General features: G+C 41.5%; 1 protein-coding gene across 19 annotated transcripts in view; it reads left to right on the top strand.

Annotated features, from left to right (window-relative positions):
* NCOA2 (nuclear receptor coactivator 2) overlaps nucleotides 1–15290 on the top strand; it is a 285913-nt gene that overhangs the window by 177903 nt on the left and 92720 nt on the right. For 16 of the 19 annotated variants that reach the window (XM_055546219.1, XM_055546227.1, XM_055546220.1 and 13 more), the window contains 2 exons: nucleotides 11389–11493; nucleotides 14005–14177. In XM_055546219.1, coding sequence (XP_055402194.1) covers nucleotides 11408–11493; nucleotides 14005–14177 — 259 coding nt within the window. In that variant the 5' untranslated portion in view covers nucleotides 11389–11407. Of the gene's footprint in view, nucleotides 1–10738; nucleotides 10858–11388; nucleotides 11494–14004; nucleotides 14178–15290 lie in introns of all 19 variants that reach the window. The other 3 variants (XM_055546232.1, XM_055546230.1, XM_055546233.1) reach the window with 1 other exon arrangement.

Raw genomic sequence — 15290 nt, 5'->3', positions numbered from 1 at the left:
TGTATGTTTATGATTTGCATTCTGGAGAGCTGATCATTTAAAAGAATCTGTTTTACTTGTTTTTTTTCCAGTGACACAGCCTGGTCTTCCTCCTCCCTCCTTTTTTCCTTTTGATAAACTCATCAAAATCTGATGTAATGAAAAAAAATTGGAAAAATACAAAAATTAAATTATACCCATGCTGCTGCTGCTGCTGCTAAGTCACTTCAGTCATGTCCGACTCTGTGCGACCCCATAGACGGCAGCCCATTAGGCTCCTCTGTCCCTGGGATTCTCCAGGCAAGAATACTGGAGTGGGTTGCCATTTCCTTCTCCAATGTGTGAAAGTGAAGTCGACCCCATGGACTGCAGCCTACCAGGTTCCTCCGTCCATGGATTTTCCAGGCAAGACTTAGCTGCTAATATTTTGGTGAAGTTTCCTCTAATTTTTTTTTCTGTAAATTAGTTTTTCTCTCTAACTGTAGTTCACCATCAACTTAGATTGTTTCATAAGCATTTCAGTTCAGTTCAGTCGCTCAGTCGTGTCCAGCTCTTTGCAACCCCATGAATCGCAGCACGCCAGGCCTCCCTGTCCTTCACCAACTCCCAGAGCCTGCTCAAACTCATGTCCATCGAGTCAGTGATGTCATCCAACCATCTCATCCTCTGTTGTCGCCTTCTCCTCCTGCCATCAATCTTTCCCAGCATCAGGGTCTTTTCCAATGAGTCAACTAACTCTTCGCATGAGGGGGCCAAAGTACTGGAGTTTCAGCTTTAGCATCATTCCTTCCAAAGAAATCCCAGGGCTGATCTCCTTCAGAATGGACTGGTTGGATCTCCTTGCAGTCCAAGGGACTCTCAAGTTAGTGTTGCATAAATTCTGATTTTCATAATCAAGTTCCGTTGGGACTGATAGGCTGAAAGGACCATGAGATCTGTGTTTCCCTCTGTAAATCCCAAGAATGCTAGGCTCTGAGTACCCCAGGCTGGTGGGCAAAACAGAACACCCCATACTTCTGCACTGTAGCGACATTGCATGCGTACCAAAAGGCCAACTTCTAGTCCATACTGCTTTATGCTAGTTGTGCTTGTTATTGTAAGCACATAAATATTATGTAACTGATTTAAGTGTTTGTGTGAAAAGATACATATGTTTCTATAAAAACGAAAATACTTTGAAAAGACTCAGTCAGATGGATCAAAATTGCTCCCAAGTATGTGTCTGCATTTATAAAAGACTGGCAAAAATAATGAAAGCTATACCTCATGAGCACTTATAAGAACTCTAAGTGTCTATGAGTTCTAATTATATTTTAAATAAACAGAAATTGAAAGTAGTAGACAATGCCTTAATGATAGGTCTGATTTATGCAAGAAAGACAATATGAAACCCCAGTGGAGACTGATACTCAAATGTATTATGTTTAAAGTTGAAATGAAATGATTTAAGTAGTAGGTATCATTTTCTATAATTGCTCTTGATAACTGCCTTTTTAAAATTAACCAATTAATACTGCTGATTCTGTAGGAAAAGAAGGCCTTTTCTACCTTGAATGAAACTCAGAATTCCTGGTACACCAGAGAAAATTCCTAGCTGGTTTTATTATTTCAGTACTTCATAATAAATTCACTAATAACTAATACTTCTTTTTTCTTCAGGGTATAATTGCTTATGAGCCGATGCGAGATTTCTTTTCTACCCTAGAATGTGAGCTTGAACAGGACAAGGGCTCTTGCCTGTTTTTTTCCAGGTTCTATCTCCATGCCTACAACATCGCCTGCTGCATTAATTATTTATTGAATGAATAGAAGAAAAAATCTACACATTTTTTACAGTATTTTCATTTTGCAATGATACTGCTATATTTTTAGCCAAAAAAAGGGTACTTTTAAATTACATATTTAGCATTTATCAAATTGAATTAAAATATACTGCTTTCTATAATTTACATAAGTCTGTCTCTCTCTTCAGTGAAAGTATTAAAGGATAGGAGCCTTGGTGCTCATGTTGTAGTGATTAAGAACTGCGAAGCTGTTTGGATTCACGAATGAACTCTAAGAAACTTCTAATGATATGGCCTTGACCAGCTTACTGTAGCTTGTTTATACCTCCGTTTCCTCATCTGTAAAATGGTGATAATCATAGTTACAGGAAGTAAAGGTGTTACCTATATATAAAGTGCTTAGAGAATACCTGCCTAGGTGATAAGCACTCAGTAAATGATAGCTGTTATAATTACACCGGAGTCTGACTCCTGACCTGTCCTTTATTATCTGTGTAATTTGAACAAATTACTTATGGAAACAGGTCAGAGAGGTTAGATAGTCCGTAAGAGATTAGTCTCTGTGTATGTGTACTTGCACATACAGAAAAAACAAAATGGGTTTTTAAGAAAAGTGCTTAACTCTTGTAAGTACTCAATAAATGTTAGCCGCCTCCCCCAAATAATAATAAAGCAATCAACATATTACACTGTGGGAGAATATTGCCATTTATTTTAAAATGTTTTACAACTGAATAATAAATACTTTTTATGTGGGTAGAGGCTGTCTTTCTCTTAACCATTTCAGTAAGTTTTTCTCATAAATTAGAAAGGTGTTTTTTTTTTATCTCAAAGTCTAAAATGGGTTTCAGAATAAAGAAAGAGAATTGAATTTTAATCTGGACAAGTTATGAAACTCAAAACACAAGTGTTACATTGTGGTTCTTAGTCTGATGACTTCTTTCCAGAATACCAAGCCTTCAGTGAGAACTGGTTTTCCAAGTATTAAATATGGACTGAGTACACCGTGCTTGAAGTGCTTACATTATGCAAGGAATGAAGCTTATTCCCTGGGTGTTTCCTCATCCGAGGCCTTGTTAAAACCCGGTCTTGCTATTCCTGGCTGTCGGTGTTAGCACCGGCTGACATAGTCGGGTATAGCAGCAGTACTAAGGGCCTTGTGTGTGTCCGGCTCTTTGCAACCCCATGGACTGTCCATGGAATTCTTCAGCAATAATACTGGAGTGAGTTGCTATTTCAGGGGATCTTCCCAGCCCAGGGACTGAATCCGGGTCTCCTGCGTTGCAAGCAAATTCTTTACCGTCTGCACTACCAGCGATTAAGGACCTTGGCCTGTGAGAACTGAGAAAGTGGAAACTGTCCTATGCCACTATCGTCAGACGAGATCTACCTCCCTCCCCACACACACTCACCTTAGAAAGCTCTCTCATCCTGACACATTCTGCACTGAATTTTGCTAAGAGAAGACTTTCAGAGAGGATATTTTTCCCCTCTTTTGGAGAGATGGAAATGATGGAAATGTTACAGCAAAATATTTGTGTAACCAGCAAACATGAATTTAGCCACTTACTTGATTATTGCAGCCTGTGTTAAAAAGCTGCTGCCGCACATTTGCAGCCTAATGTGTTTCTCACCGTCTTCCCAATGGCATCTTGAAGTGTCTCTCAGCTAAAAAATTCATGAGGATTATTGGCTTTCAGTCAGAAAATGGAATATGTCTTCTAGTTACTGTCTAATATACCACTCTAAGGCCATTATACAAAAGTAAATGTACGAATGCAGCACACTGAGAAGGAAGGAACTTGTAGCTTGAACATTTGTTTATGCACAGTTATTACTGTTCCCGTGGAGTAAGAAACAGCGTAAGACAAGGTAGGTAGTGAAGCCGTTTGACTTGGAGAAGAGCTGTAGTTGTAGCCTGTGGTATTTTTTTGACTCCTGTGTCCAACTGGAGACTGTTAGTGTTTTATCTTTGAAAAATCATCTCATAATAGTAATAGTATGTGTTTGGCTTATTGCAGTTAACTTTAAAAAAGGCAAGTGTAGAGTAAGTTGCTCAAAGGTAGTGAAGTTAAACTGAGAGTTTGTTTCCTATCAGATGCCCTGTCTTCTGGATTTATATGAAGGGAGTTTCCTAAAACGCAGCAACCTGACTGTTGTCACTCCATGAATTAATGTGCACTTTTGTGAGTCTCATTCTGTAAATACACACTGTAATGTATGGGGTAAACTAAAACTTTATTGTATGAAAAGCAAGAAACAAAATACTGTCGGGTAAAGATGAAGTTAAAACTGTTCTTAAGATCTAGTAAAAAATAACACTTTGGGGGAAATCATAGACCATTTTACTAACTAAAATTTAGTTTTGAAATGTTGAATAGCATCTTCTGTCACTGTGCTAATGCATTACTTGTTTTGCCAGTGGGAAGGAAAAGTTTGGTCTTTTTCTCTGTCCTTTCAGCCCTGCCTTCAGTAAATGTTCATAGTCCTGCTTCTGTTGTATTTGTATGTGTGTTGCTTCTTTGTCTGCTTGTTTGAATGAACCAACAATATATCCTTTCATACAACCTATGTATGTACTGCATGGAAAATTTGTTAACTCCTGCCAAGAGTTGGGGTCTTGCCAAAATATTGTTTGCTTTGGGTAATTTTGTTTAGTTGACACTGTTTAGAAAGTGATTTCTTCCCCCTCCCCTGTCTTCACTGCTGTATCATCTAACTGACATCTAAGGGTTGGCCCACTTGATTTTCTGCCTTTCTCAAGCCTCTACATCCTTAAGGCACATTATGTATATTTCAACATTAGATGCTGTGTTTTTTTAGACTTCTTCAGAGTCTGACCCAGAAAATTCGCTTTTGTAAAACCAAGACCCTCCTGGAACACAGTATACTCTGAGGAAAAAATTGTTTACCGTTTAGAATGAACAAATGTTTTTTACTTGCGATAGAGAAACAATGCCTACATCTAACTTTTGACATGGACTTCTGAGCTGAGGAGGGCCCTCAAAGACTGTCGTCTCATGATGAATTCAATAGGATAGAAATGGAAAAGTGTTTAAACAAACAGAAGTATGTACACTTTTAGTATTACTTGAGTGTTTCTTTGTCTTACTAAGTTTATGAAGAATCAGACCACAGATACACAGTAGTGTCACCTGATCTTGTAGCGGAGAAGGCAATGGCACCCACGCCAGTACTCTTGCCTGGAAAATCCCGTGGATGGAGGAGCCTGGTGGGCTGCAGTCCATGTGGTCGCGAAGAGTCGGACACGACTGAGCGACTTCACTTTCACTTTTCACTTTCATGCATTGGAGAAGGAAATGGCAACCCACTCGAGTGTTCTTGCCTGGAGAATCCCAGGGACGGGGGAGCCTGGTGGGCTGCCATCTATGGGGTCGCACAGAGTCGGACACGACTGAAGTGACTTAGCAGCAGCAGCATCTTGTAGAGAGCATTTTAGAAGAGCCAGAAGGCCTTGGGAGGCATAGAAGCCTTTCTGGTCTCGTATCAAGAGCTGGGTGATTTATCGGCCAGCTCCTCCCCACGTTAGGTGTTGATAAGAAAAGTTGTTTCAACAGCGCTGTGTATCCTTTCATTATAAATTTCATCTGCAAGTAGGAATTTCATAGCAGGCTAATGTTTTATAACTATTTCTTGAAAATGGCAATAGAGATCTGATGTTTGATCACTTATTATATTTGGATTTCAGCAGTAGTATTATCCTTATTTATTCTTTAACTGAATTTGTTCAGCATGTAATAAATCTGACAGTTTTACAGTCCCTGTTTGGAAGATGGCCAGTACCGATAAAAGATAAAATACACATTACCGTTTACATGAATTCTGGATGATTAACTGGTTTTAATGGCATGAGGTTATATTGTGAACACCTGCTTTGTTACCTTGTAAGCTGCATTGATGAATTTCATGCAAAAAGAGTGCTTTTTTTTTTTAAGCTATGTTGAGGGTTAACATATTATTTTGCTTTCATCATATTATGCTAAGCATTAAACTGACACTGTTTACTCACACGCCCCTGCCCGAAGTATTGTTACTTTAAGAAAATCAAACATTGGTTCTTAGCTCTACTGTCTAGTTTGTACAGGCTGACATCAGAGGATGTAAGCGAAGATGTGCTATCAGTAGCAGCAGGGCTGTTGTTTTGCTCTAGATAGCAAGAATGGACAAACTGAAACTTCTTTTCCAGTCTCGTCCTTTCACACACGCACCCCCCCTCCCCCCCGCCCCCAGTATTTGGTAGAAACTGGCTTATTCTCAATGACTGTAATTTCCTTCAGGTACGACCCAGGAGTTTACTTGTGACATTTTCAGTTTTTATGATTTATACTGAACATTTCAGAATCCAGAAAGAAATGCTCAAGAACGTTAATTTCATGTGAATGTTGAAAACATGTAGACCGTTTAAGAAACTGTTAGTTTAAACCTGCTCACAAAATAAAATGTCTAAAGCTTCAATGCTGCCCTTCTGTATTCTCCATCTCCTTCCCTTTGTTGGAAATTAATATTTAACTTTGATCTACAAAATTTCATTAAAACTCATCTGTGTATACAATTTATTTTCTAATACATTTTCATTGCAGTATAGTTGATTTGAACAGTGTTAAGTTTCAGATGCCCAGCAAAGTGAATCAGTTATGCATATACATATAGCCACTCTTTAGATTCTTTTCCCATTTGGGTCATTACAGAGTATTGAGTATAGTTCCGTGTTCTATACAGTAGGTTCTTATACATTACCTGCTTTACATATAGTATTGTGTATATGTCGGTCCCAATTTCCCAATTTATGCCTGGCAGTTTATTTTCAGTGATTTTTCTTTGTGTGCATGCAGACTGGAGGGCTTCCCAGGCACTAGTGGTAAAGAACCCCCCTACCAGTGCAGGAGACGTGAGAGACGAGGATCGGGAAGATCCCCTGGAGGAGGGCATGGCAACCCACTCCAGTGTTCTTGCCTGGAGAATCCCATGGCAAGCTATGCATAGAGTGAGATATGACTGAAGCGACTGAGCACGCACGCATGCATACTCGAAGCCATAGACCTGTCTGTCTTTGGGTTTTATCTCTTATTTGGGTGGCAAAAAAACTAACTCACCTAGACGCGTGTGCACACACACTTGCACACCTGTGTTCTGTCATGCAGTACTAGCGCTTGCTGCCAGCTGAGGCTTGACAGGCGGTTCAGAGCATCAGTTAGAAAGGTTGAGGTCAGAGCCCTTTGGTTCTTCTGTGTGATGAGGGTCCTGTCACTGTCGTTTCCCCAGCTGAGGAGCAGAGCGGAAATCCGCATGTGTGCTGTGGGGTTCCGTCTGCTTCTGGCCCTGTGGCAGGCAGGAGAGAGGCAAGCAGGAGCCGTCTGCTCCTGTCATCACCTTCCCCACCCTCCTCTCCCTGCTCCAGTACTCAATTCACTCTTTCCTTTTTTTCCCATCTGAGAGTGTTTTTCCCCATAGATGAGCAGTGATTCAATCGGGGCATCTCAGCCTGATTACTGTAGCTGGCAGAGTGCATCCGCCTGTCCCCAACTTGGCCAGTGACTACACACACCCCTGTCCTTTTCCTTCCCTCTGCTGGTTTAAAGGTTGGCGGGCAATGTGTCCTGGACACACACAGATAGCCCAGGGAAGTTGCTCGAAAAAGACGACATATGGGGCAGACGCAGAAAAACAAGAAATTGGAAAAGCTGAAATTTTTAGGTTTTGAAGAAATGAGTTGAAGGTTGTCTAGTTGCTAAGTTGTGTCTGGCTCTTTGCGACCCCAAGGTCTGTAGCCCACCAGGCTCCTCTTTCCATGGATTTCCCAGGCAAGAACACTACAGTGGGTGGCCATTCCCTTCTTAGGTGATCTTCCCGACCCAGGGATCGAACCATCTCCTGCATTGGCAGGTGGATTCTTTACCATCTGAGCCTCCAGGGGAGCTGGGTTAAGGTGCCATCGCATAATAATAAAAGGGGAAAGTTGGCATTTAAATAACTTAAAGAGAAAATGAGTGACGTTTTAAAGCTACAAATAGAGTGGTTTGTGAGCCAGCCTTGGGTAGGTACCAGTGAACCAGTAAAGTTGCTCAGTCGTGTCCAACTGTTTGCAATCCCATGGACTGTAGCCTACCAGGCTCCTCCATCCATGGTGTTTTTCCATGCAAGAATACTGGAGGGGGTTGCCATTTCCTTCTCCAGGGGATCTTCCTGACCCAGGAATCGAACTGAGGTCTCCCACATTGCAGGCAGACAACTTTACCGTTTGAGCTACCACTGGTAGCTCAAGTGAAATATTAAACATGCGCGCACTCCAGGTCATTTCAGTCATGTTCGACTCTTTGCAACCCCGAGGACTGTAGCCTGCTCGGCTCCTCTGTCCATGGGATTCTCCAGGCAAGAATGCTGGAGTGAGTTGACACACCCTCCTCCAGGTGATCTTCCCAGCCCAGGGAGAGCTCAAATTTCTTATGTCTCCTGCATTGGCAGGCAGGTTCTTTACAACTCTGCTCAAACGGTTTTATTGTACTTAGACCAGAACCCTGTGCTCCTGGCTTCACACCTCCCTTCTCTCCAGTGCTTTGTTGAAATGCATCAGTGCTGCCCCTTCATGCAGAGTTAGAATTATTTGATATATATTTGAGGAAAAGTAAAAGTAGATGATGCTGACACTAATGTTAAATCCCCAAACTGAGTATATACGACTTTTAAGTAAATCAGTCTCTTAATTTAGCTAAATGTTGAGAAGCTTTTTGATCATTCTGATAGTATTACTATTAAATACTTTTGGGGGGTGGTGGCTTTTTTATCAACAAACTTATCACATATACCTTCTATATGGGGTATTTTGTTACAGATTGGGGATTCTATTTTGATGATAAAAATGTTTTTTGATTCATAGAAAGCTATTTCCAGAGTGGAAATCCCCTAGGTCACTTGTTGAGAGCTCAGTCAGATTGGTTGAGTAATGGTTTGGGGTTGTTTTTTTTTTACGTGCTCGTGAGTGAAGCCATGGGAATTGTGGTTCTGGAGAAATACTGAAAGGGAATGTTTGGAAGGTGTCATCAGAGCTGGGTTCTGGTGGTTTTGCTTCCCCGTCTGTCCTTCTAAATATTTATTTATTTATTTTTGTTTGGGGCTGTGCTTGGTCTTTGTTGCTGTGGATGGGCTTTCTCTAGTTGCAGCGCGCGGGCTTCTCATTGAGGTGGCTTCTCTTGCTACAGAGCACCAGCTCTCGGACAGGTAGGCTTCAGTAGTTGCTGCCGGTGGGCCCACTGGTTGTAGTTCCTGGGCTCTAGAGTGCAGGCTCGATAGTGGTGGCACAGGGGTCTAGTTGCCCCACAGATGTGGGATCTTCCCAGATTCGGGATCGAACTGGTGTCCCCTGCATTGCAAGGTGGGTTCTTAACCACTGGTCCACGAGGGAAGCCCCCCATCTTTTATACCTCCTGCAATGCCCTAGCAACTGCCACACGTGCTCACAGCCCAGCTCAGACCCTGCTTCCTTCCCACGAGCAGAGTGTCTCAGTACAAAGGACACCTGCTTCTCTTCAGTGGAGCTTTTCCTATATAAATCTCCTACATGGATTTCTCTCCTCTCCCCCATCTTCTTCTAGAGAGAGACATCCCTTCTCATGGCCCTCACACGCCAAGCCTGAGTCACAGCAGCGGGCAGGCAGGGTTTGAAGGAATGAATGAATGATATTTAGGGAAGGGGTAGGGATTGGAGCGTGGGAGCCAGGCAGTCCAGATCTTGGTGCTTCTCGCACCTGACCTGTGGCTCGTGATTCGAGGAAGAACGGCTACTTTGATGAAGCACCCCCTTACCGTAGCTTTGTAGCAAAGAGTAGAATATGTCGAGCTGTATGTCAGCCCCACTTCCACCCTTTGCTGGGCCGCTCCATGGCCTTGTGCTATGGATGATAATGATTATCCCCATTTTACAGAAAAGGTAATCGAGGCATGAGAGATAACTTCTTAAGGTACCGTAACTAACGTGGTGAAGCTTGGGTATGGTTCCTGCCACTTTGCTCTCCAGCTTCTCATAGTCTGTTTTTGCTGATTAAATTATATCTGGCAATTTCTTGGTGCAGAATAAATGCTAAATGAACAGTAACTAAACACAGATTGTACTTATCAGCCCAAACCTGTGAGTGCACCATGGGGCCTTGACGCTTAGTTACGTCACTCCCAGCATCAGGAACCTCCCACACTGGCTTCCAGAATCGTCCCCTCCTGATGCAGCCTCTGGAATAGAATGTAATTGGCGCCACCTCCCTCAACTGATCCAGTGTCTGTTAGTTCTCCTTACATGTGATTCCTCAAAAAAAAAAAAAAAAAAAAAAATATATATATATATATATATATAAAATTCCCCTCCCCCCTTGGATCAGAGTTGAGGCCAGAAGACATGAGAGTGCTGACTGGAGCACCCAGATCCTAGCCTGGGCACAGCCGGGCAGTTGGATGGGTGTGTGACGGTGCTCTCGCCCTCGGGCCTGCCTGGCCCTCCTAGCCCACCTGCCTCCTTGTCCTTGCTCTCAATGGACCTGTCATTCTTCCAGCATCATCTGTAAGCCCCTGACCTTCTCCCAACTCGCCCTTCCCTCTGATTTTTCCAGGCTGGATAGGATGAGAAGCCACTGCAGGAAGTGAAGGAGGGCGAAGTTGGTTTTCAAAGCCTGGGGGACAAAAGGCAGGAGGAAGTGGCATAGAATTGGAACTCAAGGAGAGATTGCTAAATGCTAAGTTAAACTTTTCGGGCTGCGGTTTTTTCTCTGCTGAGCAATTATTAAACACCTTGAGTAATAACCATCTTCCATTTCCTCAAAATCTTTGCCAGTCCTTTTGCATAGTTCTTTTGAAACGTAAATCTCTGTCGCTCTTGTTATTTGCAGATATAAATTGTTATTTTGATGGTGTTCATGATGACCCATGTGAACACACTGATTCTCTTACTATATATCCTTTTATTTTCTTAGGGAAAGGAATACAGCAAGTGGGCCAATAAATGGCCTCCCCCACTAAGGTCAATAATGTTCCTGATCTTTTGAGTGCATCTTAAGACCTTCGGTGATAGCAGCTAGAATCAGGGAAGGAGGTAGAGTCTGGGTGGCAGAATGTGAGAAGTCACTACTAAGGGAGGGAGCCACTGGGAGAGGAAGGCCTGGTGGGGAGCGGGGGAGATCCTGTTTGAGGGACGTTGCTCGCCAGGACAGGGGTGTCAAAGCAACCTGGTCAGATTTGGAAGCACAGCTTTGTGGCGAGGCACTGCCTTTTCCCGGGGCTGTTTGTCACGAGTGAGTGATTGCAGTACAGATGTGATGTTGGCCAACCCCAAACAGAGACTGGGAGGAGCCCCTGACAGCACCTGTAGTTCTCACGTGGGGCACCATTCCTCCTGAAACTGGAGGCTGGCGGCAGACACACTGGCCAGCAGATCGTAGTTCAGGTGCTGTTGACATACAGCTCCTGTTGCAGGAGTGGGCCCACTGAGATAGGCTTGTTTGTTTTCTAATTGTTCACCTTGACATTTGTTTAACTTAAGCAGGGTTACTTAAAAAAAAAGTCTTCTCATTAGGAATTGACCATCAGCTCTCCTCACTTGCTTTTTCTGTGTTTTCTGTTTCAGTTGCTGATATGTGTTCAAGATGAGCGGGATGGGAGAAAACACCCCTGACCCATCCAGGGCAGAGACGCGGAAGCGCAAGGAATGTCCTGACCAGCTCGGACCCAGGTGAGACTCTCACCACGCACACCTGAGCCTTGGATTTGAGGTTTTATCGTATCTGTTTCACACTTGATTCACATGCTCTCTTTGGTTTTTCTCCTTAACTGTCAAGCCTTTGGATACATATGATTTAACTTGTATTTTAGATATGCTGATCGGTTGCAGATTGTATTCTTACAAGTAGAGGCAAGCTCCATACTTCCTCTAGGTTCCCTGTGTACTCTGACTCTTAAAACCAGTTTATTCTACATAATCTTGAATGTTTCACATTTTTACTCCTTTTTGCTTTTAGAATGTCAAAAAGACAAGAGATCCCATAGTAAAAAGGTTTGCTGCTAAGAAGTACCAGCTTTTTTTTTTTTCTTCCTTTTCTCTTTCTTTCCTTCTAAGAGCAAGAAATGAAATGTTAAATCCTGTTGCTTTTGAGTTCATTACAAAGACTGAGGATCTTCAGTGAATAAAACAAATAATTTTTTAAAACAAGTTTCATGTTATATATTATGGGTGGAAGTATGGGTTGTTATGACCTCTATATGGGGTAATATCACAGTATCTGTTAAAATTATAAATGCATATCCTCTTTGAACTTGCAGTTCCATTTCTAGGAATTTTCCAATGATATATGTTGACACATGCAAAATGACTTATATATGAGGTTGCTCATTGCAACACAGATTATAAACACAAAAGATTAGGAAAACCGTAAACATTTGTAGGGAGCTATGTAAATAACTGTGACACATCCACACACAGTATAGCTCTGAAAAAGAGTGAGCACGCTCTTTATGGGTTGATATTTAGCAGTTTCTTAAGAATATTGTTACAGAGGAAAAGCAAGATTCAGAAAAATGTGTATAGTATCCTGCCATTTCTATAGAAAAAGAAAATAAGAATCCGTATGGTTTTAGGGTAGTTAGGAGACACAAGAGTTGTTACCTATTGGGGGGAATAAGGACTAGGGAACAGAGGTAGAAGAGAGACTTCACTCTTTTGATGATTTAAATCATGTAAATGCTTTTAACATTTAAACAGCCACTTGTATTCAATGGCCAATAGAAAGACTGGGTGAGGAATACCAGGGAAGAGCACTGGGAGCAGAAGAAAGAACAGAAAGCCTTTTCCCCATCTAGTTGCCAAGCAAAATAAGCAGATTGAATGGCCACTGACCACACTACAGCCCGTCCCCAGCTCCTGTGTGCACCCTCTGGATTCCGTGGTCCTCCCTGGCCAGCTTCAGCCTGTCTGCCAAACTGCCTTCACAGCCCACGGTCCTGGCCAAGGAGGCGGGTGGTAAATAGAGCCTCTTCTCTTCCAGTGTTCTGCTGGTTCTAGGGGTGTGCACGGCTCCCACCACCCCTGTTCCCCCTTCTCACACGTGTGTCATTTAGTTGGTATCCTTGGGGGCTGGGGTGATGGAGGGAGGTGGAAGGGGTAGAAGGATCCAGAATTGGAATTTGGCTCTTTAGTGCATGGCAGCCATGGCCTTCCTTTCTCCAGACTTAAGAAAATAGAAGCCAGGAGTGAAAATGAGACTTAGCAAAACCCAGTTCTGGGCACTGAGTGATCTTGGACAAATCATGCAATCACTATAAAATAGAGAAACTGTGTTCTGTCTTAGGTTTATTAGTTCATGAAAATAATGCTAATATGTAAATGCAAGCATATGAATCTCTATTACAAATTACAAAATTTTATAGATTGGTATTACATACAAATAATTATATATTAAGAACATAGCAAGCTGCTACTCTGAACAGTGTACTTTTCTTATTTATTGTATTGTTAGAATGTCATCCAGTGGACTCTGTGCTGTATTTGAGGAAAAAAAATAACACCCTGTAATTATCAAAGGGAACTTCTAAGTTTGCTCTTTCATCAAATTCAGATGAGAAGATCTTGCCAGCTTTTATTTTTCCCTCCCTTCCATTAACGTTTTAAAACTCAAGTTGAACTTGGACCATTTGTTTACTTTTTGCATGTCATTCAGCTGAACAGTTAACAGAGACCCTGGGTCAGTTTCACTTTTGTTTCTAGCTGCACTGTGGTTTTTTAAACATTATTTTAAAAGACCGTTGGGTTTAATTATTAACATCCTAAAGAAGTGTATGAAATGATGAAGATTTATTTTCATTATTTTGCCGTGAAGTTTATTTACTCCTGTTATAACTAGTTTAACTTCCCTTTCTTAATCTTAAATTTTTTATAAGCATGAGCTCCTTTCCATTTCTAAAACTCTTATTTATTTAATAATAGATTTGATGCCTGTTTGTACCAAGTGTCGCTTTAAGCACGGTGTTGGGCAGATCATCCTTGTCATTATGAAGCATACAGTCAAGTGGGAGACATTAAACACATTGAACAAATGATTGCATAAGGGAATTTGTAATTACCAATTGGGACAAGGTTGACTTGAAGACAAACAAAGAAAAATGCAACATCTGGGGAAAATTCAGGATTTAACTTTTGTTTGCTGTCTGTATTTGGATATAGTTAACATTCTTATCTTTTTCATAATAGCCCCAAAAGGAGCACCGAGAAACGTAACCGTGAACAGGAAAATAAATATATCGAAGAACTTGCAGAGCTGATTTTTGCTAATTTTAATGACATAGACAACTTTAACTTCAAACCTGACAAATGTGCAATCTTAAAAGAAACTGTGAAGCAAATTCGTCAGATCAAAGAACAAGGTAAGAGGGCCAAATGAATCCTTTGGAGAGTTGAGTTGCTTTCTGTTTCTCCATGTGTGAGAAATCCCTTCAGAGTCCCTTTAATCCATTTCTTAGGCTTAAATTATTGATGAGAAGATGATGTCACAGTGCAAGATGAATGCAGGTATCACTTGCAGTGGTTTATAAATAGCCTCTGTATAAACTTCAGCAATCCCCTAAAGGTGGAGGGGGCCAAGGTGAGGCAGGGTGATGTAACTTTTCATCTAGTAAAACTCAATTAGGTGCCCACTGATCCCACGCCACCTTGGTATTTTCATAGCTCACAGAGCGAGTGACTGTCAGAATTTGCAAGTGAGGAGCCAGGCAAGGATGGAAACCAGAAGTAAGAAAGTGAGCCACCTCTTGTTTCAGCTCGTCAGCATGTTTAAGTCTGAACCTCAACTGGCCACGCCACTAAATTAGAGTTTCATATCCCGAATGACAAGAGATTTGAAAGGCTCAACCTTGAGACAGAACTCTTTTGTGAAGTTGAAACACAGAACATGACAGCTTTCTTCCTGGGCTTTTCTTGTCTTTCTTTTTTTTTTTCCCCCGAGCTCATTTTCTGCCTCTTTCCTTTGATATTTTTGCCTGTAGAAAAAAATTCAAGAAGATAGTATTTTAAAAATCACATCGGGCTTTGTAGTGCCAAAAAAAATTGTATTAGGCAAGTATGAACAGCGTCTTAGTGCCCAGGGCCAATATATGTTCACGAAGTGTTCATGCACTGCCTTCCTTTGGGGCCAGAGAGATTGTTACCTCCTGTCATCTGTTTTTGAATGCATCCTCTTGGAGTTCATATTGGGTTGTTTTTTTAATCTGCTTTTTATATAACATTTAAAAGAGGCAGATTTTAGAAAAATAATGTTTCTACATGTGAGCTTGCAGCTTTGCCTGCTGCCCTCCATCATAAAATCCTAACTGTTTGCATATTTTCATCATAACATTTTCCATTTTCATACAGATAATATTGAGCTAAGTTTTATATATATAAATTATATATGTAATTTTACAAGTATAGTTCTGTCTTCTAAGAACTGAAACATATACACATAGCATCCACAAGACAGATTCTGATACCAGCCCACTCTA

This window comes from Bubalus kerabau, chromosome 14, assembly GCF_029407905.1.
Source record: "Bubalus kerabau isolate K-KA32 ecotype Philippines breed swamp buffalo chromosome 14, PCC_UOA_SB_1v2, whole genome shotgun sequence".
Taxonomy (NCBI): Eukaryota; Metazoa; Chordata; class Mammalia; order Artiodactyla; family Bovidae; genus Bubalus; species Bubalus kerabau.
This window is presented reverse-complemented; position numbering and strand designations above follow the sequence as displayed.